Source organism: Oryzias melastigma, linkage group LG5 (assembly GCF_002922805.2).
Source record: "Oryzias melastigma strain HK-1 linkage group LG5, ASM292280v2, whole genome shotgun sequence".
Classification (NCBI taxonomy): domain Eukaryota; kingdom Metazoa; phylum Chordata; class Actinopteri; order Beloniformes; family Adrianichthyidae; genus Oryzias; species Oryzias melastigma.
Window position 1 is genome coordinate 5,976,340 of NC_050516.1, and position 21,989 is coordinate 5,998,328.

At 40.7% G+C, this 21,989-nt stretch overlaps 1 protein-coding gene across 2 annotated transcripts in view; it reads right to left on the reverse strand.

Annotated features, from left to right (window-relative positions):
• The window catches only part of LOC112145575 (serine/threonine-protein kinase BRSK2), a gene marked incomplete at its 3' end in the record, with an annotated part of 302,845 nt that overhangs the window by 66,415 nt on the left and 214,441 nt on the right, over positions 1-21,989 (reverse strand). For both annotated transcript variants that reach the window (XM_036211820.1, XM_024270896.2), the window contains 1 exon segment: positions 1,363-1,448. In XM_036211820.1, the coding sequence (XP_036067713.1) occupies positions 1,363-1,448 (86 nt within the window).

Here is a 21,989-nt window from a genome sequence, read left to right on the forward strand (position 1 = left end):
AACAAGTATAGCAATAAATGACAATATTTAAAGCTTGAAAAAAGGATTTGAATGAAGTTTACCAACTTATGGAGTCCAAGCCAGTTTTTTTCATTTCAGTCTAAACTTAACTTTAAACAAACAGCATCTTTACACAATTATAAGAAAATAAAAAGACTGAAAATAATTTATTACAGTAAAAAATGAACATATGAATCTTGTTGACTTCCTTATATCTACTTATTATATCATCCATTATAATTGCTCATTTAAACCTTTTCCCGGCAGCTATTCCAGATCTGAAGCTTTCTTGTGGAGATATACAGTGAAGTTCAGCATTTGTTCTCATCGTTTCATAGACATATTTCATCCTCTCAGACTGCATTTATTATTTCTTAAGTTGGTAATTGTTGTTTATTTAAAACTTTATTTGAACTATTTTGAAATCAAACAGTTTTCAATATTTTAATACATATAACGTATTATACAGTGAGTTAGTCTGCTCTATGGAAGTTGATCTGGTGATTATTCTTATTAATTTTATTGCTAAGAAGAAAAACAGAGTTTACTGTTATTTTATATTATGCATGGAAGAACGATAACAATTGTGCAGTTATGACTAATTTGAGAAATGTTTTACTTTTTATATTTATCTATATATATATATATATATATATATATATATATATATATACAGTATATGTCTAGAATGAGCACCAGACAACCCCGACAACAACTACAACGGCTAAATGAAGTAGCACCTAAAAGTCTCCTGAAAACTACCACAACAATCACAGAAACCAATGAACTGGTTTACACTACAGCAGCAGTGATCCTTGAAATGCTTGGCTATAAGAGCAACCATGGGAGAAAACAATGCTCACCATGGAAGCAACGGCTGGAGGCTAAAATCAAGACAGCTCAGAGGGAAGTGAGTCAGTTGACAGAAGCCCAGAGAGGTGCAATGAAAAAGCAAGTGTCTAAGAGATACAGCCAGATGCCCATACCTGAAGCACTGGGAATGAAATGTGCTATAAAAATAAACTTATATTGACTGAAAAAGTATCTTTGATCAGTGGGGACACGCTCATTCGGCTGACCTCAGCAACCCATAAATTGTTTCTAAATATAATTTTAAATATAGTTTTTTTGACTGTGATAATGCACAGACACATTGGTTGCATTGCTTTGAAATGCATTTTGTTGCTACTTCATTATAAAAATGTTTGAAGTAAACCTGTGGGACACAGTGCACTGATGCAGAGAATCACACCGAGGTTGAACTGAAAAACAGTGAGGTGAGGAAGCAGCCAGAAACTGGCTCCTCCTGCAGTTTTCCTGGATGGGGGCCCAGCGCATCTCTGCTGTCCTCTTGGTACTCACAGGTATTTCTTGTTTTCGTAGACATCATGCAGCTTTAAAACGTGAGGATGCTCTATGAGTTTCAGAATGGCTATTTCCCGCTCCACCTGCAGACAGACACAAGCACAATCAGTCAGTTTGAGGGCTGGGGGGGTTTGCACATTCACGTCAGGATCAATTCAGGGCTGAAACCTCGCCCCAGAAGACTAATGGAAACAGATGACGGCTTGTATCACATTATTCACACAAAGAGGCCTGGAGTGTTTTCGCACCCGCACTGTTTGATGCTTGCTGGAGCAGGAGCTGGCGTGGTTAACCTTCGGTTTGGTTCACTTGTAACATGTCGGAGGCTGCTGCACGTGGAGCACAGCAATCTGGTTTAAAACAAATGCTGGAGCAGCCGGGTGCGCTTGGGTAAGTAGAAATACAAACAGAGGGGAGCCACGTCAGCAGGAACAAACGTTAATGACTTCTGCTGGTGTGTGACATTAGATTCAAACAGGGGAAACACTCATCCAGCAGCACGGGCACATCTCCTGAAGGAAGGTCAGCCTGCCTTCAGGAGATGTGCCCGTGCTGCTGGAGGACTCTGCTGCTGGGGTAGAAAAAAAACAAGTGTTTGTTTCTAATAGAGATGTCCCCAAGGGTCATGCTCTCTCTGTGTAAAAACTCATATGAAGCTTTTATATAAATGTCTGAGAAAATCCCACCAGTTTTTTGAGATGATAAAATCCTGTCTTTATGACATTTCTGATGTAGGAAATAAAATTCAGCTCAGAGTCAAAAAGTACACCCAAGCTTTACAATTCCAGAGTTTAGGTAAAATGATCTCTCTCTTGTCTTCAGGACCGATGATTAGAACCTCAGTTTTTTCCTGGTTGGGCTCTAAGAAATTCTCTGCCATCAATATTTTTTTGTCTAAATACAATTCAAAAGAGTGGTTTAAGGTTTTTAACGATGTAAATCTGTGTATCATTCCAATTGCTGTGAAAGTCAACAGCGTGTCTCCTGATTATATCCCCAAGAGGTAACATGTAGAAAGTGGAGTATAGGACCTAAAATCAACCCTTAGATTCTTGAGGACCATATATCTTTACATACATAAAAATATCAATGTGAGATAGGAGTGGAACCACGTAAGAACAGTTCCAGAGAGGCCAACCCGACTCCTAAGTGTCTAATCAAATCTGGTGATCTACCGCATCGAAGGTGGCACTAAGATCGAGTAACACCAGAACAGAAAGTTTCTGCAAGTCAGAATTATTTCTGAGGTCAGTTGAAATCTTTGAAATGGCCATCTTGGTACTGCGATTTGCCCTAAAACCAGATTGGCAATTTTCTAAAATGTTTTGTTGATTTAAGAAAAGCAGTTTTTCAATAATTTTGATAAAAAATGGTAAGTTGGATATGGGTCTGTAATTGTCCATAATATTTGGGTTCATATTATTCTTCTTCAGAATGGGCCTCCAGAAGTCTTTTACCAACCAAAATACTCAAATTATTAAAAATTCCCAATTTTTGGGGTCGATAAGGTTTTTGTTTTATTTTAATTACACCTTATAGGCTGCTCGCTAGGGTTCACTAGGTGGTTAGCACTGTTGTCTCACAGCAAGAAGGCTTGAATCCTGGCTTGACTCTTCCTGAGTGGAGATTCCTCCGGGGACTCCAGTTTTCTTCCCATTGTCTAAAAAAAGTTGCATTTGTGTCTCTAAACGATGGCCCCCAACTGGCGGACCGCGGTCCGGGTCTGGACCCTGAGACCCTTTTATCCGGAACGTCAAGCATTTTTAATAAAATGTATGATTTTAAATAAATCTTTTTGAACAGGTGCGCAAGGACAGCTTTGTGTGGACCGGGGTCCTATAACCGGGAAAGAGCGGCATGCTAATGTTTACATGTTGGGACGTAAAGTTATCAAGTGATTGAGTGAACAATGGCGCTGTCTAAATTGAGAAAAGTGAACTCTGAAAATCATGCCTCCTGAGATGAGTGGACCAGCGGTGAGTTCTACCAGATTAAAAGCATTTGGAGGTTGTTGCTTTTGTATAAAGCACCGACATCAAGCTCCGCTACGAGACAAAACCCAAAACTTTTGACATAAATTACCCGCCAGGATAAGTGAGTTGGACATGGAAAATACATGAACTGAAATGACAATATGAGCGTACAACACAGAGACGCTAACAACACAACAACAGGCTCACGAGTGCTCACTGAGAGGAATGGATTTTGGGCAAGCACCAAATGTGACTCTGAAATTATCAAAGAGTGGATGGAGGCGATGGTAGAAACTATATTGGAGGGAAAAGAGAGACAGCAGCTTCAAGAAAAGGTCTGACAGGTACGTTCATCTGCCAGAATGACCATCCCTGCTCTCAGCCATCACTGATTTGTTTGGAACACTCATATATATATATATATATATATTATTCCAAACAGCATAAAAAGAAGATGGATGAAGGAAAAGACAATCCTGCATATGGATTGGTGACTGCTGTTCTGTGTTCTTAGAAGAAACTGGTCATTCTGCAGATGATCTGGAGAACTGTGAACATTTTCCTTCATTAGATGGATCCATGTAACTGCTCATTCTGACTATCAAAAAGTTGATTGAAAACTTTAAGACTCACTTTGATGGCTTTACTTTGGGAGACCAGCTCTTGATCTTTGTTAAAAATCTCTTCTTAGTGAAGAATTGTGTCATTTATTTAAAAAGAGGCCACACATTGTTACGGATGAGTGCAGGCTGATGTAGAGTTAAGAGAACAATGTGAATCCTCTGATCCTGACAGGTTTTGTGCTAAAATAGAAGTTTCCTTCTCTCATCAAAGTGTCATTGTACACATTAACAATGTTTGGGTCTACCTCCAGTTGTAAATCAGCCTTCTCTGTTAACATAATTAAGAACGAGTATCACTTCCAGCTCACCAGTGAACATGTGCACGTATACCTCAATGGTTTTGACTCCTTTCCTTTTCCAGATTTAAGATCTTAGCTCCCAGTGCTCATGCACATTTCACACACTGAGATGAGTCTATTTTGCAGTTTACTTTTATATCCATAAAGTTTTTTGCACTTATCAAAGTTATTACTTGAATGATCAATATGTAGTATTATTTGTAACCTACTGTTAAGGGTTGTAAAACAGACAGTTAACATTTGCACGATTATGAATCATAATTATGAATGCTTTTTGAGGTGCATTCATGTTACTGTTGCACTTTAAGTAAAATAGAATGTTTGTGAAAGAGTACGCATATTGCACTACATGGAAACAAGTTTATGAGCAATTTATTTTTTTAATTCTTCAATGTAGTTATGTAAATGTAAGTATTTTAGTGTAAAAATGAACGACAGAAATACTTTTTGAGACAAAAAGCTAAAAAACTCTTTGCCAATTTAACTACAAATTGCAATTAAATAAAAGAAAAGAAAAGTGAATTATTGTCTGAATGTTTTTGTGTGTTCGGACCCCGGTCTACCAAGCTGACAGGGTTACCGGATCTCTTGCCAAATTAGTTGGGGACCCCTGCTCTAAACTGTCCCCAGGTGTGCAGGTGAGTGTGTCGTCCAGTGACAGACTGACAACTGTTCAGGGTGAACCACAAACAGTGGTTCGGTGATAGGCTCCAGCACTGTGACTCTGAAATAAATCTATGGTACGATGTTATTTTGGATTAATTAAAACTAGGGCTGTCAGATTTGTCGTGTTAAAAAACGCATTAATCTGATGTGTGCCTGACGCCGACAAGTTTTTTGACGCATTAATCGCGTACTTTCTCATACGTGCCTTGCCATACCGCGCGCGGGCGTCCCGCCCTCCAACTCACCAGCTGCTCTCACTAGATCACGGGCGGGTCTCCAAACACCGAGCTGCGAGCTAAAACCGGCCGGCGCTAGGACCTGGAGAGCTCCTGCACCCTAATCCGGCTCCGGTTCGCGTCCCGAGAGCTGCAGACCCCCGACGTTCCGAACAGCAAGCGCACCGGGGGACGTTTTAAATGTTCTGGAGGTTTAAGCGTGATCCAGCCCCAGCATAGCGGTCTGTCTGCCGGCATATTCATGGCGTGAGCTCCGCTGGACACGTCGCTGCATCGAGCTGCAGCCAGAGAACGCGGCGGCAGTAACAGACTGTCAAACTATCCACAGTGTATCCCGCTTTTCTCAGTATTTAATGTTTTAAAAAACTAAAGTTCATTGGAAATGATAAATCCTGACAAAAAATGAACATGAAAGTGTTATGGAAATGTTATTCTTGATGTTTTTTAATTTTTTTTACTGAACGTTGATTGAAGTTTTGAATTTAAAATGCCCTTCACTTGCACTTGGGCTTTTGTTAGGCATTTTATGTTACAGCCTTTTATTGTTAAGAAAGTTTATCTCAATACAATGTTACAAAATAAAGTATTTCTGATGAAAACTATTAATTTTTTCATTCTTGTTTTCATAATTAATGTAGAACTACTACATTCCACGAACCAGACATTTTTTTTCCTTAAAAAAAGGCCACATGTAAATTTGCGATTAATCGCGAGTTAACTATGGACAATGCGATTAATCACGATTAAAAAATTTAATCGCCTGACAGCTCTAATTAAAACATAAGAAATAATCAAGTGTATTTTTTTTAAGAACTTCTTTATTAGTCCCTAATTAGTCATAAATCTTGAATGCTGTGCTCACACTGAACGTGATTCGTGGGTCCAAAAGTGTGTTCTAAACTTGACGCTCCGGATGTGTGTGGGAGGAGCTACATTCCAAAGTTTTTACTCTGATTGCTACATGGAAGCATTCACTGTATCTGTCATTTACGAACCATGGGAGGCCCAGATGATGTTGAGAGATCAGGTTTATTTAGTATTATACCATGGTCTGGGTGAATATTCGATTTTGATTGGCTGCTGGGTGTGGATTAAAAAGTGATAAACCACGGTGACAATGCACACCTAAAAAAGAAGTTACGGTCACACAGCCCAAACGTTCTGTATTACTGCGCAGGCTTCTTTAAAACATATATTTTTTTCATCATCTGGACAAAACCAAGCAAATTAGTCAACCCCCCACACCATAATATTCAGCCTAACTTCAGTATTTTTTTTTAAATTAATTATTCTACCCATAAGACAAATCACTCGACGTGAACAGTGAAGTGTTCTGTTTCCCCACAAGAGGGAGTTTCCACTTTAGAGCAACTCAGAAAAGCAGAGTCTCCCAAACCTGGCATGAAATGAAACACAGAGACGGAAGCTGATTGTGTTATGTTTATGTTCTAGCTGCTCACTAAAGGCTTCATTTCAGAAAAAAAAAAATCCACATTTTTCCAGGTCTACTTTTAAAAGTGGAACACTTTACTGCTACAGCTGAGTTCTGTGACGGCTTCAGCCTTAGTGCCGTATTGTATGTCACTCTGTCAACAAGCTGCATCACGTATCAAACAGTCAACTTTTTGTGAAAAAATTAGCTAAACTGAAGAAAAGCAAGAATAAAGTACTAAATATTGATTGAATATTTTTTTTTTTGTAAATGACCATGGTATAAGCGGGATAATACCCGACAAAGTGTGCATTATGAGTTATAATGAAATTCACGGAAGCAACCGTCTGACGCAAAGTGTCGGAAGGTTCGGGTCTCCGCTTCATGCGTTAATTTCTCATAATGCACACTTCGTCTGGTATTATCCCTTACATAATAAGCACATCTCCGTGGCTGGATTCATAAGATCATTCAGAGACTCAGGAGGAGAACAATCAGATTAACAACCATGTTGGTTTTGGACTTCACTCACTAATCACATAATCCTGTCATGAGCCAAATCTGAGTCCCTGATTGGTTGATACGAGGTGTCTTTTTTTAAAAACACTTTTTGAAGTCTGGCTCCTGTTGAAACTCATCACGTTCTCGCCTCTTCGTTAGTTTGCCGCTTCGCTCCATTCTGATCTTCCACTAGCAGATAAATAGATCCATGAACGTCTTTGTTTTCCTCGGCGACTGGATAGCTCCCATATTTCGGGCCATTTTCGTTGTACCACTAATGCTAACTTGGGGGTTGTGGGGGCTGAAAGCTAACGGAGGAGCGTGTAAACAAAACTGATGATGGGAAATTTTATTTTATTTATCTTTATTTAACCAGGGAAGTCCTGTTGAGATTAAAAATCTATTTTTCAAAGGATCACATATGCACACACACCAAAAGAAAATCAGCAATAAAATTCATAAAACTATTTAAAACATTCACAAACAGTGTTTCTTACTTCCAACTTTGTGAGTATAGTTTTAAACTGGCCTGTGTAAACCATTTGCTTATACTTCAAATCCTTTTGGAGATTGTTCCACGCTGTCGGTCCAGAGGACTAAAAAGCCACTTTCCCAGCTTCTGTCCGAACACTTGGTTCTGTCAGTTGCAAGGATTCTTGTGATCTTAACGAATGCTGTCCAGTTTCTCTTGGTTTGATATAACGACAGAGATATGAAGGGAGCTAATGCAAAATACATTTATAGACTGCTCACAAAAAATCATAGGAGCACTCTAAAGAAACACATTAGATACATCAGATCTCAATATTGAAGTTGGATATCTATACAAATAACGACAGAGCGGTGTCTTAGGAACAAAAGGATGCCAAGTCTTTTCATGGAAATAAAAGTTTTCAGCCTACAGAGGCTCAATTGTGTAGACACCATCAAATCAGAGTGAAATGAAGATGTGGCAGGCTAGTCCATTTTTTCCAAAACTTAATTTCTGCAACTCAAAATGATTTTCAGTATCTTGTGTGGCCCCCACCAGCTTGTATGCATGCTTGACAACGTAGCGGCATGGTCCTAATGAGACGACGGATGGTGTCTTGTGGCATTTCCTCCCAGATCTGTGTGAGGGCATCCCTGAGCTGTTGTACCGTCTGAGGAGCAACCTGGCGGCGCCTAATGGACCCAGACATAATGTCCCAGAGATGTTCTATTGGGTTTAAGGCAGGGGGTGGTGAAGGCCATTCAATTGTTTCAATCCCTTCATCCTCCAGGTACTGCCTGCATACTCTTGCCACGTGAGGCCGGGCATTGTCGTGCATTAGGAGAAAACCAGGACCTACTGCACCAGCGTAGGGTCTGACAATGGGTTCAAGGATTTCATCTGGATACCTTATGGCAGTCAGAGCACCATTTCCTAGGCAGTAGAGGTCTGTGCGTCCCTCCATGGATATGCCTCCCCAGACCATCACTGACCCACCACCAAACCTGTCATGTTGAACCACGTTGCAGGCAGCATAACGTTCTCCTCGTCTTTTCCAGACTCTTTCACGTCTATCACAGGTGCTCAGGGTGAACCTGCTCTCGTCTGTGAAAGGTAAATGGCGCCAGTGGCGGACTTGCCAATACTGGTGTTCTTGAGCAAATGCCAGTGGAGCTCCACGGTGCTGGGCAGTGAGCACAGGGCGTGGGGCCCTCAGGCCACCTTCATGAAGTCTGTTCCTGAATGTTTGGGTAGAGACATTCACACCAGTGGCCCTCTGGAGGTCATTCTGTAGGGCACGAGCAGTGCTCAGCCTGTTCCGCCTTGCACAAAGAAGCAGGTATGGGTCCTGCTGAGGGGTTGAGGACCTTCTACGGCCCTGTTCAACTCTTTGAGAATAACCACCAGTCTCCTAAAATCTCCTCCATGTTCTGGAGATTGGGCTGGGAGACACATTAAACCTTCTTGCTGCAACACGTGTGGATGTGCCATCCTGGAGAAGTTGGACAACCTGTGCAACTTCTGTAGGGTTAAGGAATCGCCTCATACTGCCAGTAGAGATAATTATTAAGCCAAAATCAGCACGAGTGGAAAACCAGCCAAAAAAGATCAAGAGGGAGAAACTTGAAATGACCTCCACATGTAACACCAGTCCTGTTTGGAGGGTTTTCTAATTGTTGCCACTGAAGTGCACCTGTTGTTAATTTCATGAACACCAATACAGCTGAAATTGATTAACAAGGCCCTCAGCTGCTTAACCAACCAGAAAATTATCAGACAGGTTTAATTCAATTCATGCCAGGCCCAATATTAAAAGTGTTCTTTTAATTTTTGTGAGCAGTGTATATTAATATTAGGGATGTCCCGATCCGATCACGTGATTGGAAATCGGGGCCGATCACGTGATTGAGGACTCGATCAGAATCGCACTCCTTTGTCCGATCAGTATCGGATATTTCATTTACTCTCATTGTGATCAGAGCTTTATATTTCATCTTATCATTACGGATAAATACTCCACTCCAAGTCTGCATGTCATGAAAAGATCACAAAATGTCATCACCAGAAAACGCAGCAGAAAACGGCAGCAGCTCAAGCAGAAGGCTAACTTGTAAACAAAGCTAGCTAGAAAGCTAACTTCTGGGACCAATAACTCTTTTAAAAACGCTTTAAACTGACAGCAAGTGTCTCTATTGGTTTGTCATAACACAAACAATAATCTCTAAATGTATTCCAACAGAAAAAGACAGTATATTTTTTCTTTTAATGTGAAGGTCTTTGTACTTCAGACTGATAGCTAAACAACAGCTGCTAACTGCTACAAGTTGGCATGCTAACTCCTTAGGACCAGAGCTGTCCTTTGATATGCCTGTTTGATTTATCTGACAGAGAAATAACAGTTAAGAAAATTAACTACTGTGCTAATAAAACCGAAAATGTGAGGTCATAAGAACTTAAAAAAGAAGCACATAATCTTAAAAATAACTAAATAAATAAAACTAATAAATTAAAACTAATAATGATATCAGCTATTCATGAACACTCATCAAATTTTATGCTAAAACAAAATCATAATTTATTTTTAAGTATTTTAAATGAGGACAGGAATCATATTTGGTCAAAAATGTTCAATAGCTCTAAAGATGTTAAAGTTAAAGTCTCTAAACTTTCTCACATGACTAATTATCACTTATATAACAAGAAAATTGTATTTTTTTCCTAGTTTATATTTGCTGTATTTTTCCTTGTTTATTAAAGCTACTTCACAGAAGTGTTTTATTTAAGTTTTTAATGATAAAAGAAGGTTAATGAAATATAAATAAGGGACAACACTAATCTGTTTCTTCAGTTTATTCATGTTTTAAATGTCTTATAAAAGTATCGGATCGGGACTCGGTATCGGCAGATACACAAAATCAAATGACTCGGAATCGGATCGGGCCCAAAAAACCTGATCCCTAATTAATATGTACCAGTGTGTAAGTCTACAGTGTTTTAGTGCTAACCAGCCCACACGTGTATTTAGTTCACAGTGGTAAGTGAGAAGCTTACAGTTAGTGATGGATTGTACAGAAGAGTGATATACAGAGTCCAGAAATTCAAAACTTGATTTGGGGCATTTATGTAGATAAGATCTCCATAGTTTAACATTAGGGCTGTAATGGATCACGGATGATCCGTGGTCCATACGGATCAGAAGCCACGGTTCGGGACACGGTTCGGACACGTGTGTACCGCGGACCACTCCGACCCCCACCCCCAGCCAGCGCACACACCTCAGGCTCTCATAATTTAAATCAATTGTCCGTTCAAATCAATGAAATTCTGTCAAATTCCTGTAAATCCTCTTTGTTTTGACCAGCGCTGAAGTAACAGCTTCACGCTTATTTCTTACGCCGGAGTCACACCGGACGCGATTTTTTTCCGCGACGGTCGACAGGTGCTTCTGCTAGAGCTATTGCATTTTTGCCATCATGGTCAATAACCAAGACATCACCCCGTGTTTCTGCTAAAAGGGGATGGTCTCTGCCCCTGTTGACACAGACCCCGCCCCCCATCTCCGCAGTCGGCCCACTTCATTGATCGGTTTGTGCGCGCATGTGCGTGTCTGTCTGTTTTGTTGTGTGTCTGTGTGCATGCACGCGCTCCCAGGTGTTTCCGTCGGTAAATTAATAAACTAAAAATATTACCTGATGTTTCTTCCAAGAAGAACCGCTCCTCTGCCTCTCTCTCGTTCAAACACAGCCCCATGCCCCGCTCCAATGTGCCCCCACTGCATTGGGGCCCCCGTCTGCCCTGCTTTTTTTCCTCCCAGAACACACCCGCTCTGGAGATCTGTGGTGTCTGGGGTGGGGGCTCTCGCGCACGCATGTCTGTGTGTTTTGATTTCCTATGCATATTTTCATCTCTACAGTCTGTTTAGACACAAAAACATGATCACATTTGTCAATCGCGGCGTTTTATTGTGAAAAATTGGTTCTATTTTGAAAATAAACCGGATTTTCTCATGTATTTTGATGCAGCTTCCTGCCAGTATTGACGCGGAGCGCTCGGGGCTCGCGGAAAAAATAGGCCAGACGCCGAAACGTTGCGCTGCACCGCGCCTGGTGTGACCGACGCCATAGGTTAACATGGGCGCCGAATGGAAGCGCACTCCGTTCCGCGCCGCTTTGCGGCGCTATCGCATCCGGTGTGACTCGGGCGTTAAAGTCTGTTCCTGAATCTCCCGCTGCGTGTGGGCAGAGCTTTCAGCGTTTTTCCTGCGTAGAGAATTTGGTGTCGGCCACCACCAGCTCCTGGAAAAGGGGGTATGTGGCTGATTCTAGGAGCCCAGACTGAGAGAGAGTCCACGGAGACCCCGAATGATGACAAAATGATACAACAGAAAAAATAATTTCAGTAAACCAATAACCAATATATATTCGCAAATATTTTGATTTTAATGTCAAGGTAACAATACTTAAATATTTTGTTTTGGAAACATCGTCTGTGGACCCCCTTCCTCTAAATTGAAAATGGTTCGGTCTGACTGGACTTTACTTCCACAGGTGCGCTTTTTTGCTGTTTGTGACCGACAGATCCACAGAGTGTGAGGGAGAGAAGACACGCTTTAAAACCAGGAGTTTAAACACCTGAGGAGAACCTCCATGAGAAAAGAAAAAAGGAGACAGTCTGTCTATTGCCGCGCGGAAAGAGGAAAGGAGAGAGTGCGCATGCTCGTAAACGGACAGAGGGGCGGGGGGTTTCTTCTGAAGCTTTTGTATGGAGCTTCAAACTAGAATAATTTGTTGTTTTATTGTGTATCAAAATTAGGCTTGTTAGTTACATTTCTGTTTTATAATGAGGTGATCTATAGTAAAATATGTAAATTGAAAGAATGTTCAATAAAGTTACATAATAATAATAATAAAATAAACTTGTTAAGGTATACAAATCTGAAGTCCCCACGAGACACCACCACCTTATTTTAAGCCAGGAAAAACCCTGCAGCTTCCGTCACAAACTTTACTCAACTTGACGTGGATGGATAGATATCAGGTTTATTTAATGTTAAGACCTGAATAAAAGCATTGGTACACGTTTCAATTTCTGGATTCAAAGAATCTCCGAGTTAGGAGCAGCAGCTGTTTATTTTTAAGCATTTTTTTCTCTCAGTTTTTGTAGATTTGGTCGCAAGACATGCAAATGTAGTCAGAAACTACATGTTTTAGCATTTTGTTTGTGTTCAAACTCTCAAGATATTTTGTTTTAATAAATAGGCGTCAATGAGCAAACGTTTTAATGTTGCATATATAAATATTGTGTGTGGGAAGTACTTTATATTGATACAGAATATATGATTTGAAGCATTTCCAAAAATTAGCTTTCATATTGTTGTTGTCGTATTTTTTTTTTTTTTAAACATTCAACTGATCCGAAAAATGATCCGAACCGTGACCCTAAAACCGTGACACAATCCGAACCGTGAGTTTTGTGATCCGTTACACCCCTATTTAACATTGATTTAAAAAATGGTTTCAACGAGTTTCTTCCTTGCATTAAGATAGAAACATAACCAGTTTCTGACATAAAAAACAATGTCCAACCTGTGCCAACAGTCCCGTCCATAAATTAAAGGTAAATTTCAGATGAACTCCTGTTGCTCTGCAGAAACTGTCTAAGAAAATTGCAGGTTTTTTCAGATTTTAGCTTCATCATAATTAAAAGACTACTGGGAACGCTTTTACAATAGATCAAAATATAATGGTAGTGTGACTTTAAAGAGTTAAAGGAAAAACTCTCCATCATCCTTTCATGTCCGAGTCATTGGAAAGGCTTGTGAATAAAGCGACGCCACCGTCCAGCTGGACTGGTTTCTAAACTGCTGATCAAAGAAAGAGGAATTAATCTGAGATGAGAGATGCTGCGCTCCACCAGCTGCCTGGCGTCATCGCTCACTCACCATCACCCTGATACCCCCTCCCCCTCCTCCTACCCCACCATTCACACCATTCCAAAATAAGACTGCAGTCAGACAAAAGCGTCACGCTGCAACACAAAACCCTCTTCCTGTCATCCAGGGCTCATTTACAGAAACATCCCATCTTTTTCAAGAGCAGTGAATGCAGCATCTTAGGAAGATGGGAACGTTGCTATTTTTATGCAGAACCCTGGAGATCTGAACACTGTAAGACATGTCCACAAACCGGCGCAGAAACTCTTCAGCTGCTGTTCAGTTTTATGGGTAAACAGTCAGATAGGAACTCATTTTTCTAAATGTAGCTAAAGGAGCAGATGCTCTGAGCAGAGTGTCAGGGCCTTGTGGCTGCATTTTCTGTATAAGGAAGCAAATCGGTTGCACCGCTCACCACGCATGCGCGAACCACACGTCACTTCTGCTCTTCACCCACTATACCACAGAGTCATTTCCAAACAGTAAAACTCCTTGATCACAAGAATTTATTGTTTTTCTCAACAACCGAGAGCTTCTCCTGACTGGATTACAGTGCGAAAAAAAAGCCACCGAGTTACTAATAACGTGTTTGGATTACCGGAGAAAATAAAGTGTCTTGAAGTGGCGCTGTATCCTCTTAGCTTAGGGAGTAAATTGCTGTCATGTAAAACTGCAGAAGAAGAAAACATTTGTGGTCCGTTTATAGCACCGCAAGATCATAAGGTCCTAATCCTTAAGGTGTCTTTTTCCTTTCGTTTTTTCAACAATAGGTGAATGTTTTCGCTATGATAAACATTTTAAGTGCTATATTACAGTTTTTTCCAAATGCTAAAACACATTTTCTGAAACATTAGACCAATTTAACCAAACACCAAACACAATTTTCAAAACATAAGCTAAATATACAAAATACTTAACTCATGAATCAAAATCTCACTTTGAGGTCAAAATGAAGACTCTGTTGTCAAAACTTACACACACGTATCAAATCCAACTCACTACGCACCAAAACACCAAACACAATTTTCAAAATATAAACTAAATATACAAAATTCTTGACTCTTCAGTCAGAAGCTCACCATGAGTTCATAATGAAGACTGTCGTCAAAACTAACAAACATGCAGCAATCACAACACACTACACAACAAAACACTTGACACTGTCCACAAAATGTTTTACAAAGAGCTATGCCCCTCCCCCACCACCACACACACACACACACACACACACACACCAGAGGAATTAAACAGTAAAAAGTATCAGGGATTCATTTTTAAATTTTCACAATAAATATAGATTCGCATTCATTGCATTTCACCATCTTGTCTCTGGGCTGGGCCAGGCCAGAGGACTTCATCAACATCACAGGCAATATTCTCCCTAGCCAGACAACGGGGGAAAAAGGACCTTGTGTGCCTGATCCAGCCTCGACAGGACTCAATGGAAATGTCATCACAGGCCATGTCCATGGCCTGCAACAGGTTTTCCTGAGTGTAAGGTTCTCTCTCATACACCTTCCAACGCCAAGCTGAAAAAAATTCTTCAATTGGGTTAAGGAGAGGAGAAGAAGGTGGAAGAAAAACTAATACAAACTGAGGATTTGTGTGGAACCACTGTCTGATGAGCTGACTCTTGTGAAAATTCACATTGTCCCAGACAATAACAAAAACTGCATTGTCCCTGTCATTGTCTTGAAGAAATTGAGCCAAAACAGCATCACGAAGACCATCCAAAAAGGTTAGAAGATGTTGTGTGTTGTAAGGACCCAAAACAGCATGGCGATGTAGAACTGCCAGGTTACTGATAGCAGCACAGAGTGTGACATTTCCCTCACGCTGACCTGGGATTTGCACTATGGCCCGTTGACCAATGATATTTCTACCTCTGCTCCTTCTTTTTGCCAAATTAAAACCAGCCTCATCCACAAAAATAAACTCATGTGTCCTGACCATTGAATCAAATTCAAAAACACCCTAGAAAGCAAAAAGAAAACAGTAAATAACATAGAAGACATGGAGAAAATTACTGTATTTTTACCAATTCCCTTACTTGAACTTATTGAAATCTCAGTTCTTTCACATGATCCGAGTTTCTTTCAAAAGGAACTCTGTAAATTTGTTTCATGCTGACTCTGTTGCAATGCAGTACTCGAGCAATGGTGGAAAGGCTTACACTGTTGATGGATCTGAAGTTTATGTTTTCCTCAGTTATTTGTTGTTAAATTTCTGATAGCTTTATTGCATTATTTTTGAACCACCATTTGCACAATGAGAGCCTCCTGCTGTTGGTTGAATACAGCTGGTCGTCCACCCACATAAGACTGTCTAGCAGCTCTGCAAAACAATGCAAACAGTAAATTAAAGTTTAAAAAAAATATATAGCAGGGCTGGGTGGAGGTTCTGGTCTTGGTGCTGGTCTGGGCCTGGGTGCAGGTCTGGGTGGAGGTTCTGGTCTTGGTGCTGGTCTGGGACTGGGTGCGGGTCTGGGTGGAGGTTCTGGTCTTGGTGCTGGTCTGGGTCTGGGTGTGGGTTCGGGTCCCAATGTGGGTCTGGGTCTCAATTGCCTTTCTCTGTTTTCCATTTTTCATTAGCTGTTTAGTTGCTCCAGAACTGCCTTTATATTCAGTGCAGTTGATTAGCAAAAAGTGTCTTCAGCTTTGACCAGTTGTGTGTTAATGATGACTCCTGTGTTGGAACAGAGTTTGAGTTTTGCCTCTTTGTGTTAATGTTTTGCACCTTGTGTGTTGTGAATGCCGACTGTGTCTTAAAAGTGAAAATGTGTCTTGTGTTCCGCAAAGAGTGAATTGGAGTTTTGAAAATTGTGTGTTAACTGCAAATTGTGTTTTAAGTTTTGACCAAAGTGTGATGTTTTTGAGAAAAGAGTTAAAGCAATTGATGAGTTTGTTTGGAGAATGGAACTTAGTGTTTTAGCAATTAGGAAAAACTGTAACATCCTTCGAGGTTAATATTGTTGTTACCGGAAAATGCTTTAGCGGAAGTGACGTTTGGTTCGCGCATGCGGGAGAGCAGTGCAACCGATTTGCTTCCGCATACAGAAAATGCAGCGACAGGCCTGTCCTTTGACGGGCTCCTGACGAGCTCTGTGTTAGAGGAATTCTACAGCTCTATGGGATTTAAACACACATTTGAAGCAACATGTCATAATCCTGCGGGGGGCTCGGGTTAGCTGCTAGCTTTGCAGAGAAAGTGTTTGTGTTATCCTGGAGGCGGAGCAGACTCTTCCTGAAAAGGGGGGTCTCATTCTGTGTCCGTGATGACCTGCTTGTTTTTGTGGGTAGGGGAGAGGCTGCTCCTGAGAGCGCAAATTTTTAGAAGAAGATTACTCAGAAATGTGTCAATGGATCAAAATACTTTGGTGTTATTTATAGATGGAAAAGAACAGTTGAATACAACTAAAAGATCAAAAAGTTGATTTTTCATGGTATGGCTTTTTTAAACCACACCTCCTTCATCTGGTTTGATATGGAACATACTGCAGGAGAGCATCTGCAAAAACCATGCCAACATTTATCATCAAGAAAGTCAGAGAAGAAGTCTTTACCGTTTGCTGCGGTCACTGATCCAGTTTTATTCAAACACACAAAACCCACAACAAGGTTTTGTCATTAGAACTTTAATTGGTGCATGTTAAACATTTTAACACCTGAGATGTTGCCAACAGTACTTAAATAACACAAACTCTTTAACATACCATAACTTTTCAACCATAAAACGCGTTAATTGTAATTCCATGCGCTTCTGAAGCAGAGAAGCGCATGCTTCTTTTTTCTGCGTCAGGATCTTCTTTATCGTATTTATGGTTAAAAAGTTACAGTAAGTCAAATAACATCAACAGTAAAGCTAAAGCTGTGGTGTGAAAGGTTAAGGGGCGTGTCCTTTTGATTGACAGCTGTGTGGAGCCATCAATGTAACTCAATTTTCTGAGTGGAGTGGGCGGAGCTCATTCAATATGGCCAATCTGCCTTTGACGTCACCCATAAAAAATGGCTTTACGTCGGGTTCCAACAAAAGGAAGACAATTCAGTCATCATTTTTCTGCAATATGGACTTTGCCATGTTGGAACCAGAGGATGTTACTAAAGCAGTGATTAGTTCGAGTCGATGTGAGTCAACATTTCTATGGCAACAACCCTGGTAAATCAGTAGTGAGTCTGTTGAAAATCCACACCCCTTCAAGAGGAAGCGGGCCCAGGGGAATCAATTCTTTTGAACATTCAAGGTGGGGCCATATGCTTCTACTGAGGTATCTGAATGGCCAGTTTAATACATAAATAACTTGTGCTAAAGAAAACACCTCATGATAGATAATTGGGTTCAGAAAGAACATGCTAAATAGAGACATCAGAGCAAGAATGGTTATTCTGACAAATAGAATGACTGAGTACTAGCTGTTTATTTCTCTATAGAGGTCTATGGAATTTTGGCTTTCTGGGACCAGCGGGTACTTCCTGTTTGGAATGCTAGAAGGGGAATGATGTGTCCAGTTCTCATATACTGTCAATGTTCAGTGGTTATTGGTCCATGATATTTCTGCTCTCTATGATCTTGGGGGATTTATTCTTCATCCTGGCTTTTCCACAGACTGAATGCATTTATGCAGCTGCTGCACCCTGTATGTAAAGGTTGAAATTGTCTTTAATTGGTAAAAAATACTGAAGATGAATCTTCTAAAATATTCACTAATTATGGAACCGTTTTTCTTGCCTTGTTAAAATACTGAATCAATGTGGTATGGAGCTGCTCGGTGATGTGAAGGTTTTCACCGTCGCCTAACGGTCTGGAAAAATAAATCTGTGTCATAATCGGCACGCCAGCCTCATCGGGTGCATGGAATATAAACCATGCACCAGAATTTTAGATGGAGACGGAGAAAACACATCATGAGGAGATCAGCTTCCTCACTGCTTTGATGGGAGGATCCTCAGGGTTTGTGCCCACGGCCAATTCCCCCTCCTCTCCAAGGTGAAGCTCACAGTCATTATGACAGCAGAAGAATTGGACAAACATAATATGAAGAATACTTCACATGCAGCAAATGAATGTTTGCAGCTCTGCAGATGATCAGGGGAGACACGTTGTTCAGACTTCCTCTCTCCATAACCCTTAGAGCCGCATGAGTCAGGCCTGTCACACTGAAAAACCAGAAGAATCTTAACTTTTTTAAGTTTTAAAAAAGTTAAGATTCACCCAGAACCTTATAAAAGTCGCACAGCCTGAAGAAGGCAGGAGGGGCTCACATTTTCCTCCAGCAGCTTCTGAAGGACGCCTGCAGATGTAACGTATGTGGACTTTCATCTCCATCCGTACAGAAACTCACAACACCGGATAGAGTTTGACAGCTTTACTCTGGTCCTCTGCAGCTCTCTTTGCTCTGAGAGGGCGGGGATGTGGCCACCTAGCTCAACACTAGCAGGAGCCATGCGCACATCCAGTTTTCAAAATAAAATACCACAAACGATAAAATTCACACATTAAAGAAAATAAACAAAAAACTGAAATAAAATTGTTGCCAGAGCATTTTTAACTTCATTATACAAACACCCAGCCAGAGATGTTTGATTCCAATTAAGTTCACTCTGATTTTGGGATTTGAGCAGATTAGCGAGATTTAAAGGTATTGTGTCGTAAACTGCAGAGATTAGAATCACACTCTTCTGCTGGATCCGTCTTGCATGCTTATCTGCAAACATCAGAGTGTGTGGCATCTTTGGTGAGAATCTCCTCCACTAATACTGACAATGGTTGTGGCGGGGTCTAATGACTCTGGCTCTGCTCCTTTATCACCGAGGCCAGCTGACATGCCGGTGCCCCTCCAGAGCCTCTCAGGGCTGATGTGACGGCTCAAAGAGGACAGCCACGGGACTGCAGACACTTCAGAATTAAATTTCACATCCATCAAAGCCGCTGGTCATCTAAGCTCTGTCATGCTGAGCTGCGCTGCTGCATGCAGGCTAAGACATTATAAAATAATCATTTGGCTTTAGAAAACTCTATGGACAGGTTGGGTCTTAGACCAGACATGAAATGGGGATTTTTCCACCTTTTTTTTGCATAGAAGCGAATACATTTCCCATGTGTGCTTTAAAGCAGAACCTTATCTGCTTATAAAAATGCACTAAAAGAGCCTGTGTGTTTGTTTGTTTTCCATGGTTTTCAAACAGCAGGAAAGAAGTGAGAACTGTGACGAAACGATATATAACTCCTGAAGTGGCAGCAAATTTTATTGACATTTTAAACCAAACTCCTGCTCAGATTTTACCTGTGTCCTGCGATTCTCTGACTGATAATTTTAACGACAGACTGAAGTCTGCCATCCATCTAGTAGCTCCATTAAAAACAAAAAAACTAAAAACAAATCCAAAGACACCTTGGAGAAATGGGGCTACTTTAAATCTAAAGAGAGTCTGCAGACGAGCAGAGAGAAAGTTTAGGAAATCAAATTTAAGACGATTATAACTTTTTTAAAGATCAACTTAAAACTTACAATGACGCCGCTAAACAAGCAAGGACTCTTTATTTTTCAAAACTCATCACAGACAATAAACACAACCCCCCGGTTTCTTTTTAAGACTATTGATTTTTTATTGAACAAAGATTTTAATAAACCAATCATGCCTCACTCAGAAACTGCATGTGAGGACTTTGCGAACCACTTCAGGAGTAAAGTCAATGGTATTAGATCTAACCTTCAACCGGTACATAGCACTAATGTAAGCAGGTCAGTAGCATTGTCTTTACCTGAGGAAACACTGGAGAGTTTTGTCCTGGTTGATGAGAGGACGCTTGGGTGAGTTTTTTTCCCCAAGCAAAAACTACAACCTGCCTTTTAGACCCCATCCCCACTTCTCTTTTAAAAACCTGTTATGGATTCTTTGAGCCGGAGCTTTAAAACATAGTTAACACCTCTCTTCAGACGGGTGTCTTCCCCACTGCCTGTAAGACGGCGGTGGTGAAGTCCCTTCTGAAGAAGAGTAACTTAGATCCAAGTACTGTGGATAATTATAGACCTGTATCCACCTTACCATTTTTCAACACAGTTGCAGTAAAATGCGTACATATACCACGACTTTGCACTCTGAAATACCGTGTATAATATACGCCAAACACGCTTTTTGCGTGCATATGATATGCAATGGCAGAGAATGGGTTGCGCCGGCGTACAATATACACGAGTTTTTAGGTTTCGTTTTGATCACGTGGTCAGAAATCCTCCGGCTATTTTCTAAATGACGTTGTTCCTGGTTAAGGTTAGGATTACGGTTATGGTTAGGGTTAGAAAAGCAAATTGTTTGTTTGTGGGGCTGTCTGTGATGCTCACGGCTCCACCAGGGGACGTGTCAATCGTGGAAAACACATTTAACACGTTTAGGACCGCGCAAAGTATATGCACGCAATTTCCCAAATCGTGGCATATGTACGCATTTTACTGAGACTGGCCTGCCATTTTTAGATACAATTATTGAAAAAACTGTTTTTATTCAATTGCATGATTTTTTTTAAATGTACATAATGTTTTAGAAAAATGTCAATCTGGCTTTAGGACAAACCACAGTACTGAGACGGTCCTTTTAAAGATTTTAACTGACCTAAGAAATAATTCTGACACGCAGCAACTTTCCATTCTGGTGCTACTTGATCTTCGATACGGTAGATCACCAGATTTTATTAGACAGACTTCGGAGTTGGGTTGGCCTCTCAGAAACTGTTCTTAAATGGTTCCACTCTTATCTCACAGATCGACATTTTTATGTAAGTATGGATACATGCTCCTCAAGAATCCACAAAATAAGTTGTGGGGTTCCCCAAGGGTCAATTTTAGGTCCCATTCTTTTTAACTTGAACATGTTGCCTCCTGGGGATGTCATCATTGAGACACGGCGTTGACTTTCACAGCTATGCTGATGATACTTAGCTTCACATCGCCGTGTCTCCTGATGACCTTGAACCTATAAACACTCTTTTAAATTGTATTTTGGATATAAAGTCACGGATGGCAGAAAAGGTCTTACAGCTCAACCAGGACAAAACAGAAGCTTTAATCATCGGTCCTGAAGACAAGAGAGAGAAAATTTTACCCAAGCTCAGTTATATTAATCCTTCTCAGTGTGTGAGAAACCTGGGCGCACTCTTTGACTCTGAGCTGAATTTTACTCCACACATTAAAAATGTTGTGAAGACAGGTTTTTATCAACTCAAAAATATCGCCAGAGTCCGCCCATTCCTCTCTCTTGCCAGCACAGAGGTGCTGATGCATGCTTTTATTTTTAGTCGTTTAGATTACTGTAATGCCCTGCTCTCTGTCCAATTTACAACTTCTTCAGAACTCGGCAGCACGAGTTCTGACGAGGACCAGGGGGCGGGAGCACATTACAGTTTGCTTCCTTCCTGCTTTGCTGGAGTGCAGACGCACATTGCTTTGCTCCCCCTTCTGCTTTTAATTTTCGCTGATTATTTTCCTTTCTTCTTTTT